This window comes from Nipponia nippon, unplaced genomic scaffold, assembly GCF_047370975.1.
Source record: "Nipponia nippon isolate SJK-2023a ecotype South Korea unplaced genomic scaffold, ASM4737097v1 scaffold_1, whole genome shotgun sequence".
Taxonomy (NCBI): domain Eukaryota; kingdom Metazoa; phylum Chordata; class Aves; order Pelecaniformes; family Threskiornithidae; genus Nipponia; species Nipponia nippon.
In genome coordinates, this window is record NW_028262290.1 from 125,615,761 (window position 1) to 125,630,907 (window position 15,147).

Consider the following 15,147-nt stretch of genomic DNA (forward strand, 5'->3'; position numbering starts at 1 on the left):
ATGCAATTGCGTCTTCTCTCCATTACTTATCACACTGCACTGCTATTTCTGATTCCCTTTCTTCATGTCAATCAATACACAGTCTGAAAAGATGCTCATTTTGTAGCCTTTGTAATTGCTACAATATCAATCCTGAAGTTACTTACCTATATCTTTGATAAACATCTGATAAACATTTTATTGTTTAAAAGTAACTGTCTTCCTGCCAGATATTTTTCACCTTTTCATATTTGCATAAAGTAAGCTCTAATCGGTTTGGTAGTTTGTACAACATGTAGCATTTGCTACACTTCAACAACACATCCATTTATTTATCCAAGCAAAAAAACCTTTCATTTATTTCTTCTTAGTAACTCAGTGTAAATGGCTACTAAAATTAGACATTATCAGTGCCCCTTATGATAAGAAAACCGAAAGCATATACTGAAATATTCATATGAATAACCCAGCTAGACTGCTTCTGTAGTTGGACAGTCTCAAATCACTGTGGTACTTACTAATCATCTCTGCGTGTTTTCTCTTTGAAACACTGTGCTATTGCTGAGCTATAACAAACAAACCGTGTATGGCTGATTATGTTACTGCACCAACAATTACAAGTTGGCCCTTTTCCATTTTGTTTGTTAAAGTCTTCATTAGTCATGTGGAAAGTTACTAAGCCATACAGCATCTAAAAATGTTACAAAACGTATGGAAGTGTTTAGGAGTGAAAACAATCCATTTAAGAATTTATGTTTCTTAGCCACAGGACTATAATGCATATTAAATAACAGAAGTAAATTAACAAGTAAGTGGTCTCTTACCAGTAAGTAATGAACTGTCCTCCTACAAAAGCAATAATACGCAAACACCTTCGCCAGGAATTTATGGATGGTCATGGAAAAAATCATTCCCTTTACATAAACAACCAAGGTAAATTTATTTTATCTTTACTTCTTGAAGTCTTAAAAGTAACTATTCTATCATTTTACTGCCCTTTGTGCAAATTCTAGCCGTATTTACAACGTAGTCTGTCTAGTAGAGTTACATCAGTTATTAATTTAGTCCAAAAAATTGCATCAAATTAACATTCTAAATACTAAAAAAAAACCCAAACAAACAGAACCCACTTCACTGAAATATTAGCAACAAACAAATCACTAAACATAAAACCGGAAGTTTTCACATGAATGAAGAAAAAGTCAGTTTGGCAGTGCAGAAAAGAACAGCAGTACAAGTACCAAGATACAGCTACTGCTGCACCAAAATAAATTAAAAATTCTCAAGGCTAAGAGATTGCTGCAGCTAATAATTTTTAAACAGCATAGGGAAAAAAAAAAATCCTTGGGGGGGGGGCAGCAGGTGGAACAAAGAGCATGCATTCTATTAAATTATTTCAAAAAGAGGGAAAGCTACACAGTAAAATCTTAATTTTGAAGACTCTAAGGTGAAAGGGGTTATGTAAATTGAACAACGCTAATCCCAGTTTTCGGGACAGCCTCATGGCTCTCTGGGATATAGGACTACTCTGTTGCATACAGCTGACCAGCTCCCATAAAACGTTGTGCAGCTACCAAGAATACAAAAAACCCCAACCTGCTTATTTATATAATATATTTGCATGTTTCTGCAGTATTTCTCTGGCCACTGGGCTGCTTACAATTCCCCAAATCTAGAGGGGGAAAAAATGAAAGTTATCTTTAGAATCAATGTGAGATACGTGGCGCATGGAGTAACCCTAAGAACTTGCAAGGCATAGTACAAATTGTAAACCTCTCAAATGCGTCAATAAGGTCAGGTCATAGTGCATAAGGAGTTATATATAAGGTAACAGTACAACTGCTAAAAGCAACCACAGACATAAAAGAATTAGGATGTGTTGACAAGAGGAACTCAAGTTTAAAGTATTTCCCCACGGCCCACACCAGGGGAAACCCACTCCTTGTAAGTTCTGTAAATACTCAGCATGTTTTTACTACAGTGTCCATTAGTGATATTTATACACAGTGATGACCTCATTCTCTAGCACAGTGAATGAACATGAGAGAAAAAAAATAAAATATTTTGGTTGTGTATTTATCAGCATTTGGGCTCATTTAAATACTACTTGAATAACAATTATCTTTCTCAGCTGAGCAGAGCATCAGGTTGGCAGACTGTGCTTCACTTCTCAAAGTGACAGTTAACCTTGATATCAGTCTGCAAAGTGCTCCGTACTGGCAGCAGAATAAAATTATCATTATCATATAAATCATAAAGATTCTACTGAAACTGAGATAGCTGTCATCCCTCAGCTATTTGTATTCAGTAAGGAGCAAAGCAGGTTGTTGCAGAACATCTTAAAAATGCATCATCCTACAGCCACCACATTATGGGCTTTTGAGGCCGTATTTGTGGCTACCTGAAAATGTATGCCAAACATATATGCCAAAACACTCACAGTTAATATACATTATTAATTAAATATCTCTCAGGGAGGTGTGTAATGCAGGAGGCCATTATACTTGAATCATGAATTTAAATCTGATTTACACTACAGTAATTCCAGACTCAAATGAGATTTTTGACTTGATTATGTGATGCCTATCAGCTAGACAGTTTCCCATTCCAATGATACTTGTGATCACCTGATCTTATTCTTCAAAGACTACAGTTTACAAATTTAAAAAAAAAACCAAAACAAAACCAAAAAAACCCCAACCCAAAAAACAGAACTATAATTCAGTTAATGTTGGATCAAAATTTGAAATAGTCCTCTTGCATTGAGGCCTAATCGCTGTGTTGATAGACTGTTGAGGAACATACTCAGACAACCAGGATGATAGTAGTTGTGTCTGCAACAGTCCATTGAAATTCCATAATAAGCAGACACTTCTTCCCTTCTAGGCAGCCCAGACATGGAAGGAAGGAAGAAAATTGAGTCATCTTCTCTAAAAATTTTCCACCTTCAAACGTGCAATGACAAGTGACTGCAAAAATGTTTACAGCCATTTTTGATATGACACTTCATTTTTGTAACGTGCACACTGTGTGTCAAAGTGTTTTACTGTTCTTGCTGCTACCGACAGGACATTGCCGTGAATAAGACATGGCAGTGAAGCAAGCTCTCTTTTAGAAATATTTTTAATAGACTGACAGGTCTTATTTTATCTGTAACAGAACACAAATAAGACAAACAGCTAATTATGGGGGGACATGCTGGGTGTTGGGTTTTTTCCCCCCCACTAGAGCTGGCTATTTTCTCTGAGCTAAACTATGGCAGATCTTATACAAGTACCTCAGGAAAGGGAGAGGCAAGACAAAGAACCTGCTCTTTGTACCCTGGGCAAAAAGGCACTCCAGAGGATTGTTTTTGGCGGGCAATGTGGCAGATTGCATGCAGGAGATACAAGAAGCCATGGTTGTGTTTCTGACCCAGCCAGGAAAATCAGTCCTCCGGGATGGGAGAGGTGCAGTGCCAGAAAGTGCATTCCCACAAAGTATTTTGAATGAGCAAGCCCGAGTGTCTCCTATAATGCCTGCTGCAGAATATAATATGGACCAAGGCTAACGCTTATCCAGTAATCAGAAGCCAGACACTCTTCCATAAAAAGTCCAGTCAAGAATGCCCTTTTTTTCAAGCTATCCAACAAAATCTGAAATAACAGGAATGGTCTGTTTTCACGCTAGAGACTCAGTCAAAATCCCTGTGCAACCTTCAAGACCAGTTAACTCCAGCCAACAGTTTAACCCAGAACACTTAACGAACCCATCCACTGTTACTTTATGTTATTGCAAAAGCTAGCACTGCATTAACTGTAGCAGTTCTGAAACTAGTTTTCCTGTGAAGCCACTCTGGCTGCAAGCCCCAAATTTGAAACTTACCCCTCCTACCCCAGTTTGCAACCCCAGTCTAAATGCCACAGCTATGAGCTTAGCAATCAATTATTTATATCAAGAAATCTGAAATTGCATGCTAGGCAGACATCTAATTTTTCAATCAAACTTCTCTGAAAATTAAATGCATTACTCGCATTCCATCCATCCTCTTCTGAAAGGTTATAACATGCCTAATTTTATAGATAATACAAATATTTATCCTGTTTAGGCTACCTAAGATACCAATTAGTGAGAGTGTACAGCATTTTTAAATTCTCTGGATCACATCTATGGTAAAATGACCTTACAGTTGACACCATATAGTTATTCTAAGCATATTGTTGTTATCGCAAAAAAAAAAAAGAAAAAAAATCTATTTAGCTCATAAGTATAAAGTCCTAAATGCTGCCTTCTTATGTGTAAACAGACTAATCATAAATTAGCATAATAAAACACTTATTTGTCATTTTAGAACTAGAACACCTTAAAATGTAAAATAAATCCAATTTGTTACTACAGGTTTATATGCGTTACCCATATTATTATGACTGATACAGAAGACACTGCACTGGTGTCATAGAAAGAAAAGAATTTCCTTTGGCAATTTTAAAGTTCTAATAAGAAGGATAATAATCTCTATTACATTTATGATGTATATTTTCAGTGGTGATTATTGTCAATATCTACCAACCAAAAGTTAAATCAAACATCATCTAATCTTGCAGAAATAAGAAAGCCCTCCTCCCCCAAACCCCAACCTATACTAAAAATGAGGCACTCATTTTGAAAGAATGAAATTATTCACTATTTCTTCCCTGAATAATAATATTATTTTCTGATTAAGAAATTTCATTATGAAGAGTCATTGCTGAATTTTACACAAAAAGACTACAGCCAGACAATACAGGACAAAATGCCTTTAAAAGCTCCAAATTTCATAAAGGTTGTACTGAGTTTTGAACAAAAAAAACCCCAACACCCAAACCAGAAAAAAACCTTTAGAAATTTAAGCTTTAAGTTGTCAACTGTGTCAAGTGTTACTCAAAGAGTAATTGCTGTAACTGTGTACCACTTATTCTTCAAATACAATTCAATCTCCTAATTTAAGCGCAAACCCTTATATTTCAATCTTAGCTACAGAGTCACCATCTTGGCCTCCAAAATATTTACAACATTAAAAGGCTAAAAGTGTCAAGAAAGCATATTATCACTCACCTATAGCCTTCTCTAGGCACTGTATGCATCTCAAGTTAATAAAGGCCACATAAATATGGCTTTTGTACAGAGCAGACAGTAAATTATGTATTTAATTACATATTTCTCCCTAAAAAACAGAAACAGTTGGCTCTCTGCTATTTTTGTTAACATTAATCAGAGGAAACTTCAGATTCTGGCATAAATTTGACTATCGTATAAAAGGTAATATTTAAAATACATAATGCCTTACCACACAAACACGAGCTGCCATATGTGAGGCACTGCTAAGCACGGTTTCTATTAAGCTGATACACAGTAACTGGCTTCTTTCCAAGCAACATGGAAGTGTTTAAAAAACCCTGTTTAATCCAATTCCACAGCTTTGAAACAAAAATAAATTAAAGTGCTGCAAGAACTGTTAAAATGAAAAATTAAAGGCATGTAAATAAGTGAAAAAAATAAATTGTCAGAGAAAATGAAAACAAAGATTATTTCAAGTAGATATCTTAATTGTAATTAGCAACATTTGGCATGTGTTATGATATGATTCAAAGCTGCAGCCAATTAGATACCCCAAAAAGCTTGTAACAAAGCTGCAAATGTGTAACTACAGCATAAATAAGTTTTATTGCACACCAAGAAAACAGCACCCAGATCAATTTCATAGTTTGTTTCCAAAATGCTGTAAAGCATGCTCTGTTACTAGTTCATGACTTTTTAGTCTTAAACTGCAGCTTTTCTGCCAGGAGATTTTGGAAAACAATTTCATTAAATTCAGACTATTAATTGTAAATCTGTACACATTCCGTGTATACCAAAATAAAAGATAAATTACAGCATTGCCTTAGACTGTCATGTCTATGTAAAAACAAAACAAAGCCAGCAACAACAAAAAACGAAAAAAAAAAGGGGAGAATAAAATGTGTAAGTTAACAGCTGTTAAATAGCTGTAGAATTGTGTATTGGAAGTGAGAAAGGTTGGTTTTTTTAAAATATATTTCCAAGGAGAAAGGAAAACACTCTTTTTTTTTTTTTAAGGAATAAGAGGTACACAATGGCATTCAGGAAATAATATGAATTTGTCAGATGCTTTTTTAAAGTTTTCTTAAAAAAGAAATAATTTTTGAAGTATTACACAGAAGATGAGAGTTCAAATTCTGATCAAATGTGGGTGTACTGAAAACAACAGCATTAGGCACTTCTGAGATGGTGTCGTTTATTTAAGGAAGCAAATACTTCATTATCAGTAATGCTGTCAGTCCCAACCAACAGACAAAGTACCTTCCATTTCCCCCATTTATTCAATAATGAGTAATTTACTAAAGGGTAATGAGTTGCTAATAAAAGCATGTTTCTTACATGATTATCATGAAATGGCAATGATTGCTTGTTCAGTGCAATAGTACCTACTACAGTCATGCTTTCAAATAACTCTGCTCTACCAAATTTCTGTAAAGAAATTGATCCTTACGTAGTTTTTATATAAAACATTAGTCTACATTTAAAAAAAAAAAATAGGAATTCCCCCCCCCCCGAAATAGCTAACTAAACTTAAAAGCTACACATTTAGATATTTCTTTGCAAAGTCTCCTAACAATGATGTAAAGTCTCAGCCAACGTGGTTTTGTTTCCCTTGCTGGCAAGCAATGACTATTTATTTAACACACTTATTTTAGGGTTTGGTGGGGGGAGAGGTTTTTTTGGTGTTTTATGAGGGCTGTATTGAGGAGATTACGAAAACATGCATATATAATATCAGTTTTATGTTATAAACCAAATTCAGGCTTGCAGGGGAAAAAAAAAAAAACAAACAACTTTGTTTAGCTATGTAGGAGAGGGCAAAAGACATGGCTAGGGAAGTTAGTCTGAAAAATTGTGGAGCAGAAAGCACTGGGGACTGCCCTTGTACTTCCTAGGAGACTGACTTACAAAAACCAGCTGCAACTTGATATGAAACCACTGGAAGAAAATTTCTCTGTTCAGAATTCCCCACGCTAAAAGCATCAAAGTGTTTCTTTTTACCCTTGTTACAGTCCTCCACTCCACCTTCCCCACACTCGCAATTTAAACTAGCACTTTACTAATCTTGTACGCTAAGCACATTGCAAATATCAAGGATTCCTTCCATGTCCATCACAGGCTCCTTTTTGGGCACTTCTGCCCTTTCCTGCTTCAAGGAACGCGTGATCGTCACAACCCCTCCTTATGCCCCAGTCTTCACTCATTTCCCTGCTTCAGCTGTCCCATGGGATGTGCTCTGGCATCCCCCTGACCTTCCAAATCTGCACTCACACAGTGCTTGCTGAAGTACTCTTATTCTTCTCTAATACTATTTTCTCTTTTCTCTTCCTCCTGGGAGAGAAGCTGTCATCATTCAAAAACTGGGAGAACTGGCAGAAATCATGTGGAGGTATTGTTATGCTGGGAGGTATTAATGGGTGTTGTCAGCCAGTTCCTTACTTCATCATCAGTGAGTGAAGTTGCCAGTCTTGGCAAGCAGCCAGCGGCAGGCCCCCTTTACTGCCTTTCTTTTCCCCCCCTCCCTCCCATCTTCATGAAAGTTGCTAAGGTTTCTAGCCACCAATGCCCACAATACATTCTGAAGCTTTTGAGTGCTGCATCTAATCGATCCTAAAATCACCCACGACTGCAAGCAGAAATGGAATCAAGGAGATGATAGTGAGAATTCAGCTTATTCAATGGAAAGAAAAAAAAAAAAAAAAAAGAGCTCAGTGCTGTCTAATGATTTTTCATATCAAACATACATTTGCAAAGATATCAGATCACTAAAAAAAAAATCAGCTGTATTTTAGATGGCCTTCCAAGTACACTGCATCTTGACACATGGAAGACCCAAGAAAAGAAACATCTGTGCGTTATTTTTTAAGAACAGATGCCTTGTGAACAATATGACATTGAAAGGCCTAAAGTCACATTAACAGTGAAAATAAACAGGTATTTTAAAAAAATGTTTTAGTACAGTTACATGCTTCAGACCTTAAAGCACAAGTGACATTGTCCTGCACTGTCTTAAAAGAAAATAGCTAAAGGAATTAAAAGACTACATATTAAAAAGTAACTTGACACTTTTCATCCAAGGTACTTCAAGGTACCAATGTAATACATCTAAAAAAGCCACCAGTTCTAAAAACCAGGCAAGCTAACTCAAGTGATAAAATGTAGTATAGTTGCTATTATAAAGTATAACCCCAGTGTGATCGTAAACTTGCATGGTTTTGGGACATTTCTTGCTGCTTTTGAAGCAGAAAGAGAATAAAAATTAGAAACTAAAGCAGTTGCTATGAGCACTCAAATACATTTTACATTCATTATTATCCTCAAATGAATGTTGATACACCATAGATTTAAAAACAACAGGATTCTGCACATTAATATCAACTGCTTCTATGCATATCTTTTTGATTAAGTTTTGCTATTTGCTGTAAACTCTTAAAAGGCCTGGCCAAGCAAAGTTATATACAATTTTCTGTGTCACATTTTCTCTAGAAGGTTATAGAAAACTAGCAGCAGACCAAAGTAAGCCAATACAGGCCGAAGGTAAACTCCATGGGTAACATAATGTAATGGGAAGAGAGCCCATATTTGTACCAAGGAGGCTGGAAATGTTTGTGAGGAAAAACGTCTGAAGAAAGTGTTCCTTATTCCAGTTTTCATCCCGCTCACACATTAACATCACGTGCATTGCAGCCATGTGCCTATGGCAACAGACTGACGCATCCCTAACTCAAACAAAATCATTGATCACAGTTCCCTGTAAAATAAAAATATAAGCTGCTAGATCTTGGGGATGTTTTTCCACTTGAATTTTGTGCCTAGGTCCTCCTTTGGTGAAATCCCTATCAGAAGAAATAGGATTAAGCCTTTCTTTAGCCAGAGGAGCGACTATACTGCCATACTCTTTTTAAGTGATATGACAAACATGAGTATGATGCTGATCATCCTTGAGGCTTCCAGAGTTTTATGAAGGAACCAGCAAATAAAGATCCACTGCTCTGTGCCTATGCTGCCTTAAAGTTTCTTCTTTGGTTACAGAGCAAGGAAGCACCTCACTGAAGTAGCCTGTGGGTTCTGCACAAGAGTAAAAAGAACTCAACATGCATTTAAAGGTAGTGAAATCGGTAGTGGACACTACCCAAGCGGATGCAGTGTTACTGAGCAAGCACTTAATGCTACCAAAATCATTACGTAAACTCTCTGCACAAGCTAAAGGAGACTAACCAAAAGAGAAGCCAATTTAGGTTGAGAAAATTGCTTTAAAAACAGAATCCTTCTAGCACCCAAGAGGAATTGGGTTTGCATTTTGCATTTGGAGAAGGCATTGTTCTGCTTTCTCCAAATATTTTCACGTTTATTCAAATATTTTAAGGAAACATATAACCAAGATTATTCAGACCCCTCCACCCCCAAGTCAAACTGATGTTGTGAGCATATGATCTAAAAACCTGTAAGGCGTCTCTTTGCTCACATTGGAAAGCTATGTGAATGTCTGTGTGCCTGTGTGTGTGTGCACACATAGGGAAGAGGGGAAGACCTCCTTAACAAGTTCCTCGAGCGAGAGGGAAGGAAAGAGACTAGAGTAGGCCAGGGCAGCACGACAGATACCTGCTGTACCTGCTGCTCTAGGTCCCTACACTTCTATCTCTCTGTATCGTAAAGCAAGGCTGACAATCTTCTTCCTCCCAGTCTTCCCATGAAATTGTGCTCACATTTGTTTTCTGCTCCTGACACTTGTGTCATCTCCTTAGCTTTAGAGTAGCACTAGGCGAGAGTTTAAACAAATGGCCCCAAGAACCATAACTTGATGGAATTCACATAATCCCTTTAAGTTGTGAAGATCCCGGCCTCCCCATTTCAGCAAAAACAGAGCCAGAGCAATATTGAACAGGAATGTCGGACTCCATACAGTCATTCATAGCACAAGAAGCATCCATGAGGCATGCTGACCTCTCTCCCTAAGCCAAGTTGAATAATTTGCCATTCCACTTAGTTCTTCTCTACATCACCCCCAAAAGAACTGTGTTTTAAGTCTTTTCAGTGCCGTTAGTTTTCACAAGCAAAATACTAGGATCAGATATGTTGGTTGTTCATCAGTTTTGCAGATAGTACAAGAAGCTAGGAATTAATGTAATGATTCCAAACTAATAGAAGAGATAAGACTACATGCAGGGTTTTAAATTGATTGTTTCGGAATAAGAACCAGTCAATTTGCCCACTAAGCTGCGCAGCCCTTTAAAGGATATTTCTGAGCCTCAAGCATCACCCATATTGCCACAGGGAAAAAGAAATAAAATGTATACACATAAAAGGAATTGCAGTAAATACACAGAAAAGAGAAGAATGGTGACAAACATGCTAGAGAACATCAAAAGAAAACACAAAGAGCGAGATAGGGAACAACAGAGACTTAATAGGAAAATTTTGAGCAGTTACTCCAAGTGGTGTCCAGAGAGAGCTGCTATGCGCTTTGTGCTGGCTCTCCTTGTTTCCAGCTGCTAAGTTCACATTGAAAGAAGCTAAAAATACATTAAATACTTTCCAAATACTATTTTCCCATGTAAGCAATTGGTATAAGTTGCCACAGAGATGTTGTTCTCTTGCCAGTGAGAAGGGAAATAGTATACAACGCTGACAATAGAAGTTGTATTCTATGAAATCTATTGTCTTGGACAAGATGCAGTCCAAAATATGAGAAAGTTTGAAAAGGCATTATTTTAGCTACAAGAATTCCTGACTATTCCCCTCTTCCAGTGAGGCAATATATGAAAATGATACTTAAAGATGAGGTTTTTATCACCCATGAGAAAAGGTATACACTGCACTACTCAGACGTACAACATGTGCAACATTTATAGCAATCAAGCTTTGGTATTTCAATGAGGAAGAAAAAAAGAAGAGTGGCAAACGTCTACAGTTTAGGTATACTGTCTCCTGATAAACTAAAATTTCACAATGCTGCAGATTTAAAATACAAATGTACGTGCTTAGCATTCAGGACTCTCCTTGACAGTAAATTCAGCTCTATACGAAAGTAACGGGTGGGGGGGAAAGGTACACAACACATACTGAAAAACATCCAGTTCTTTCTGTTAAATGTGAAGTATAACAGGCTTTTTTATGACATGCCTTCCTCCAAAAATAGCAATGATTCCACTGCTCAACTCCCACACACCCCCCAGCTTGACTTTTTGACACTTAGGACATTATACATTCTCAGTCCTGAGGAACGATCCAAAGTTTGGGGAGTCAAGAGAACTCTTTCCATTGCCCAGAACCCAAACTACAGAATATGAAATACAACAATACCTAGGGAGACAAACAACTCTGATTTCTTATAACATTAAATCTTCTTCTAAAGCCAAACACAATAGATTTTTTAGGAATTCTGAAATCCAGAGCTTTCCACAGTTTTGGAAAGATGCTGCAAGTCGCAGCAGTGATAATCTGCCAATTACAAGGCACATGTGTGAGCAAGACTTTTTTTGTCTTCCAGACAAACAAGAAGATTATACAGCCTACTCTCTTTGTGGAGATGAGGCAGGGGAAGTGTTAAGATTGCAGCTGCTGCAGAAGTGGAAGCTGCAACTCCCTTGGAGCTTGTACCGACTGTGTAGTCTAGCATGCCATTAAGGGATGCTACTGTGCCACAGATACTGTTCCATTTCGGGTTTTTTCCTGAATGAGACAAACCTGAAACTTTGGCCTGCTGTAGTTAATGGAAAGTCTTGCAACACATCTTGAAATATTCCACCCAAGTTCCAATTCAGCTCAATATCCTGCCTATCAGAAGTTCCTACTTAACTACTGAGAGAGGATTCTTGAATAATACAGCTTTCCTTCACGTCTTCTGTGACATTTAGTTTTGAGATTTATCACATTCCTATTGCCCAATCATCATTTATTTTATATATAAAAGAGGACACATGGTGAAGGTAAACTGGAATCACAACCATTTCAAGTACCCTACATCTGTAAGGAACTTATCTTTATGAAATACAGGGTTTTTAGTAGAAAACCTAACACCTCTTATAACAATGATCTAAATTTCACTAAAACCAAGAAAGGACATATCAATACTTTAGGGTAAGATATACTGTACTATAGCTTGGCTTTCTTCATTATGCTGAAGAATCATGTCTGAACGATGTATTTATTTTGTAATGTTTAACTATAATAGAAAATAGATGAAGTTCAAATGAAAACATTGTTTAGACTATGTCAACAGAGCATAAAACTAAATGAAGTGATTCTGTATTGACTATAAAAACATATTTGCTAATAGTAAAGTTACTAATGGTTATCTATCAAGATCACAACATGAAGTAATTCTGCATCTTAAGAACTGTGTTAAAGCAGCAGACACATAAAGTTAGATGTAATTTTTTGATTTTGCAAAACAGCATCATGCAGTGCACTTTATTGCTATTTTATCATTGGTGTAAATAATTAAAAAAAAAGAAAACCCACAGGAAATCTCCAGCTCACTTTTTTTTTTTTAAATTGTAAGTCACCAAAGGGCTTTCCACTAAGACAGCCAATGCTCACTTTATACTTGCTAGCAAAAGAAAATCAAGTAACAGTATCTTGTATACTGAAACAACTGCTTTGTTACAAAGGGAAGGATTCAGAAAACTAGAACAAATGACACTGCTATAAGAACTACAAGCCTTTTAGGCTCAGTTCAAAGACTTAAGCATTCTTCTACAACAGACTGAAGTTTTATATTCATCTCAGCAAACCAACCCACTAATAGGCATCAGTCATCAACACCTAAGTAAAGATCTGCCCTTTGAAACAGCTTTGATGTGATTGAAGACTCGCACACAGTTGTAAGTATGACAGAACAGCTTAGCTATTAAAATGTTTTATCTAGCAAAGAACTGTTCATCCTAATTGACTGAAATACTCTTTGAATGCTATTATTGCAAGGCTACTTCACTACACAGCACTTTAGTACATAGCCACTTGACTTATATCTTGAGATCCAGCACAACCACATCAAATCTTGTTAGAATATTTTCTCACACATACTTTTGTCAAGAGACCAAAACAATAAAGCTGACTGTCATTTTTACAACAAGTTGCTTAGTTAATTCGATACTGAAACGTACTGGGATTCATTATAAAAGCTGCATGCAATCAGCCATTTCTATCAATCTTTCTTTTTACTGCACTAATAGAATGAATCCTACTAACCACATCAGTTGAAATGGGTTGGCAGGACTGAATGGAAGCTATTCCTCTGCACCGAGCCCGACCTCTCACCACGAGAGGTGCAGTGGCAGGGGCTCCTTTAAGCAGCACTGTGCAGCCCTGGCCCAGCTCCAACACTGACCATATGTCAAGCTGACAGATAAGAAGCCAGAGACAGCCATCTGAAAACAACTGTATACTGCCCTGGCCACCAAGCAGCGAGGGTTTCTAGGCCTACCTCATTACTCATTTCAAAGCCAATTTTAAACACACCAAAAATAAACACACCTGACAAACAAACAAACAAACAAACAAACAAACAAAACCCAAAAACACACAAGCACAAAGTCATTATTAGAAAGGCTATGCAATGATACACTCTATTTCAGGAAGTTTCCACTGAATATTGTAATTGATCACCAGAAACATTAATCGGAAGATTAATAACCGTTTGTGTCTATGCCATTTTTCCTTCTCCATTATATTCACAGTGTGTTAACAATTTGCAAGAAAAAGGAATCAAACATATCAGCAACCGCCACCAAGATTACATTTTACAGAATCAAACAAAATGCTATTGATTTAATACCTCAAATGAAGAGTGATTGGATTTTTACCCTGTATCTACTAACGCATCGTAGAGTTCATCAGTTTTTACCATTACTTTTGTTACAAGGAAGTATGTCATATCAATTCCTTGTACGTAGGCAAACATTATCTACTGACTTTTATTCCAAAATTAGTAAGTAATCAGCACAAAGGAATAGCTAAAATTTACTCCAGTCCCGTATGCAATTTCCATAATTCCATATATTCCATGTCCGTATTTCAAATTAATAAAATCCAGGTGAACTTACCTACAGTTTGGAGGAGGGTCTAATGTAATTTCTGCAAGTTCTTTCTGAATTCTTAAGAGAAAAAAAAATATTATCAGGACTTTTTTGCAATATATTTCTTTCAACTTTATAAACATTTCTATAGCAATCAATAATAATAAAATATAATTCTTACAATTTCTGATGGAAAGCTGATGCTATAAGGTTTCATGCAACAGCTCAGGAAAATGTTGAACTAAAAATCAAATCTTTTCTGGAAAAATGAGCCTCCAGTCTGGGACAAGTTATGCCATGAGCAGCCACTTAGCAAATCCCACTTTTGCTAGAAGTGGGGTTCTCAGCTCCTTTGCTCACTTACACAACAATTAAATGTGTCGTATACTCTCTCTATTTCCCCCCGGCCTATATGCCTCATAGCTCTTGCTTTCCAGAATATTTAACTTCTTAAGGTATCTATCTCACACTAGCAGGGCAAAAAAAAACCTTCAGAGTACAGTTGTGTCTCACCCTCACAGAAAGAGCCTGCCCTGGTCTTCTCCATAACCTCCTCCTAGGTATTGGGGGGCTGCTATCAGGTCCCCCCGAAGCCTGTCCTCAAAAGGAAGTGCTCCAGCTCCCTGGCCAGGCTGGGAACCTCCCGCTGGACTTGCTCCAGTGCCTGCCTTCTTTGTACTGTGGGGCCCAAAACTGGGTACACGTTATTCCAGACGCAGTCTGATGAGAGCTGAGTAAAGGGAGATAAATCACTTTACCTACTGACTGTGCTCCTGTTAATACAGCCCAGGAGGCAGTTAGCCTTCGTTGCTGCCTCACATTGAGCTTGCTATCTGCCAGGGCCCCCACGTCCTTCTCAGCAGAGCTGCTCCCCAGCCTGTATCGGTACAAGGGGTTAGTCCTTCCCACATGCATGACGTCAAAAAACATGTGGATGTGGTGCTTAAGGACATGGTTTAGAGGTGGACCTGGCAGTTAGGTTAACAGTTAGACTCGATCTTGGTGGTCTTTTCCAACCCTAATGATTCTATGATTCCATGTTACATTTGTCTGTGTTGAATTTCACGAGTTC

General features: G+C 37.3%; 1 protein-coding gene across 2 annotated transcripts in view; it reads right to left on the reverse strand.

Moving 5' to 3' along the window:
- The window catches only part of LOC104013899 (ubiquitin-conjugating enzyme E2 E2), a 223,543-nt gene that overhangs the window by 196,419 nt on the left and 11,977 nt on the right, over positions 1 to 15,147 (reverse strand). For both annotated transcript variants that reach the window (XM_087746339.1, XM_087746262.1), the window contains exon 3: positions 14,103 to 14,153. In XM_087746339.1, coding sequence (XP_087602465.1) covers positions 14,103 to 14,153 — 51 coding nt within the window. The remainder of the gene's footprint in view (positions 1 to 14,102; positions 14,154 to 15,147) is intronic.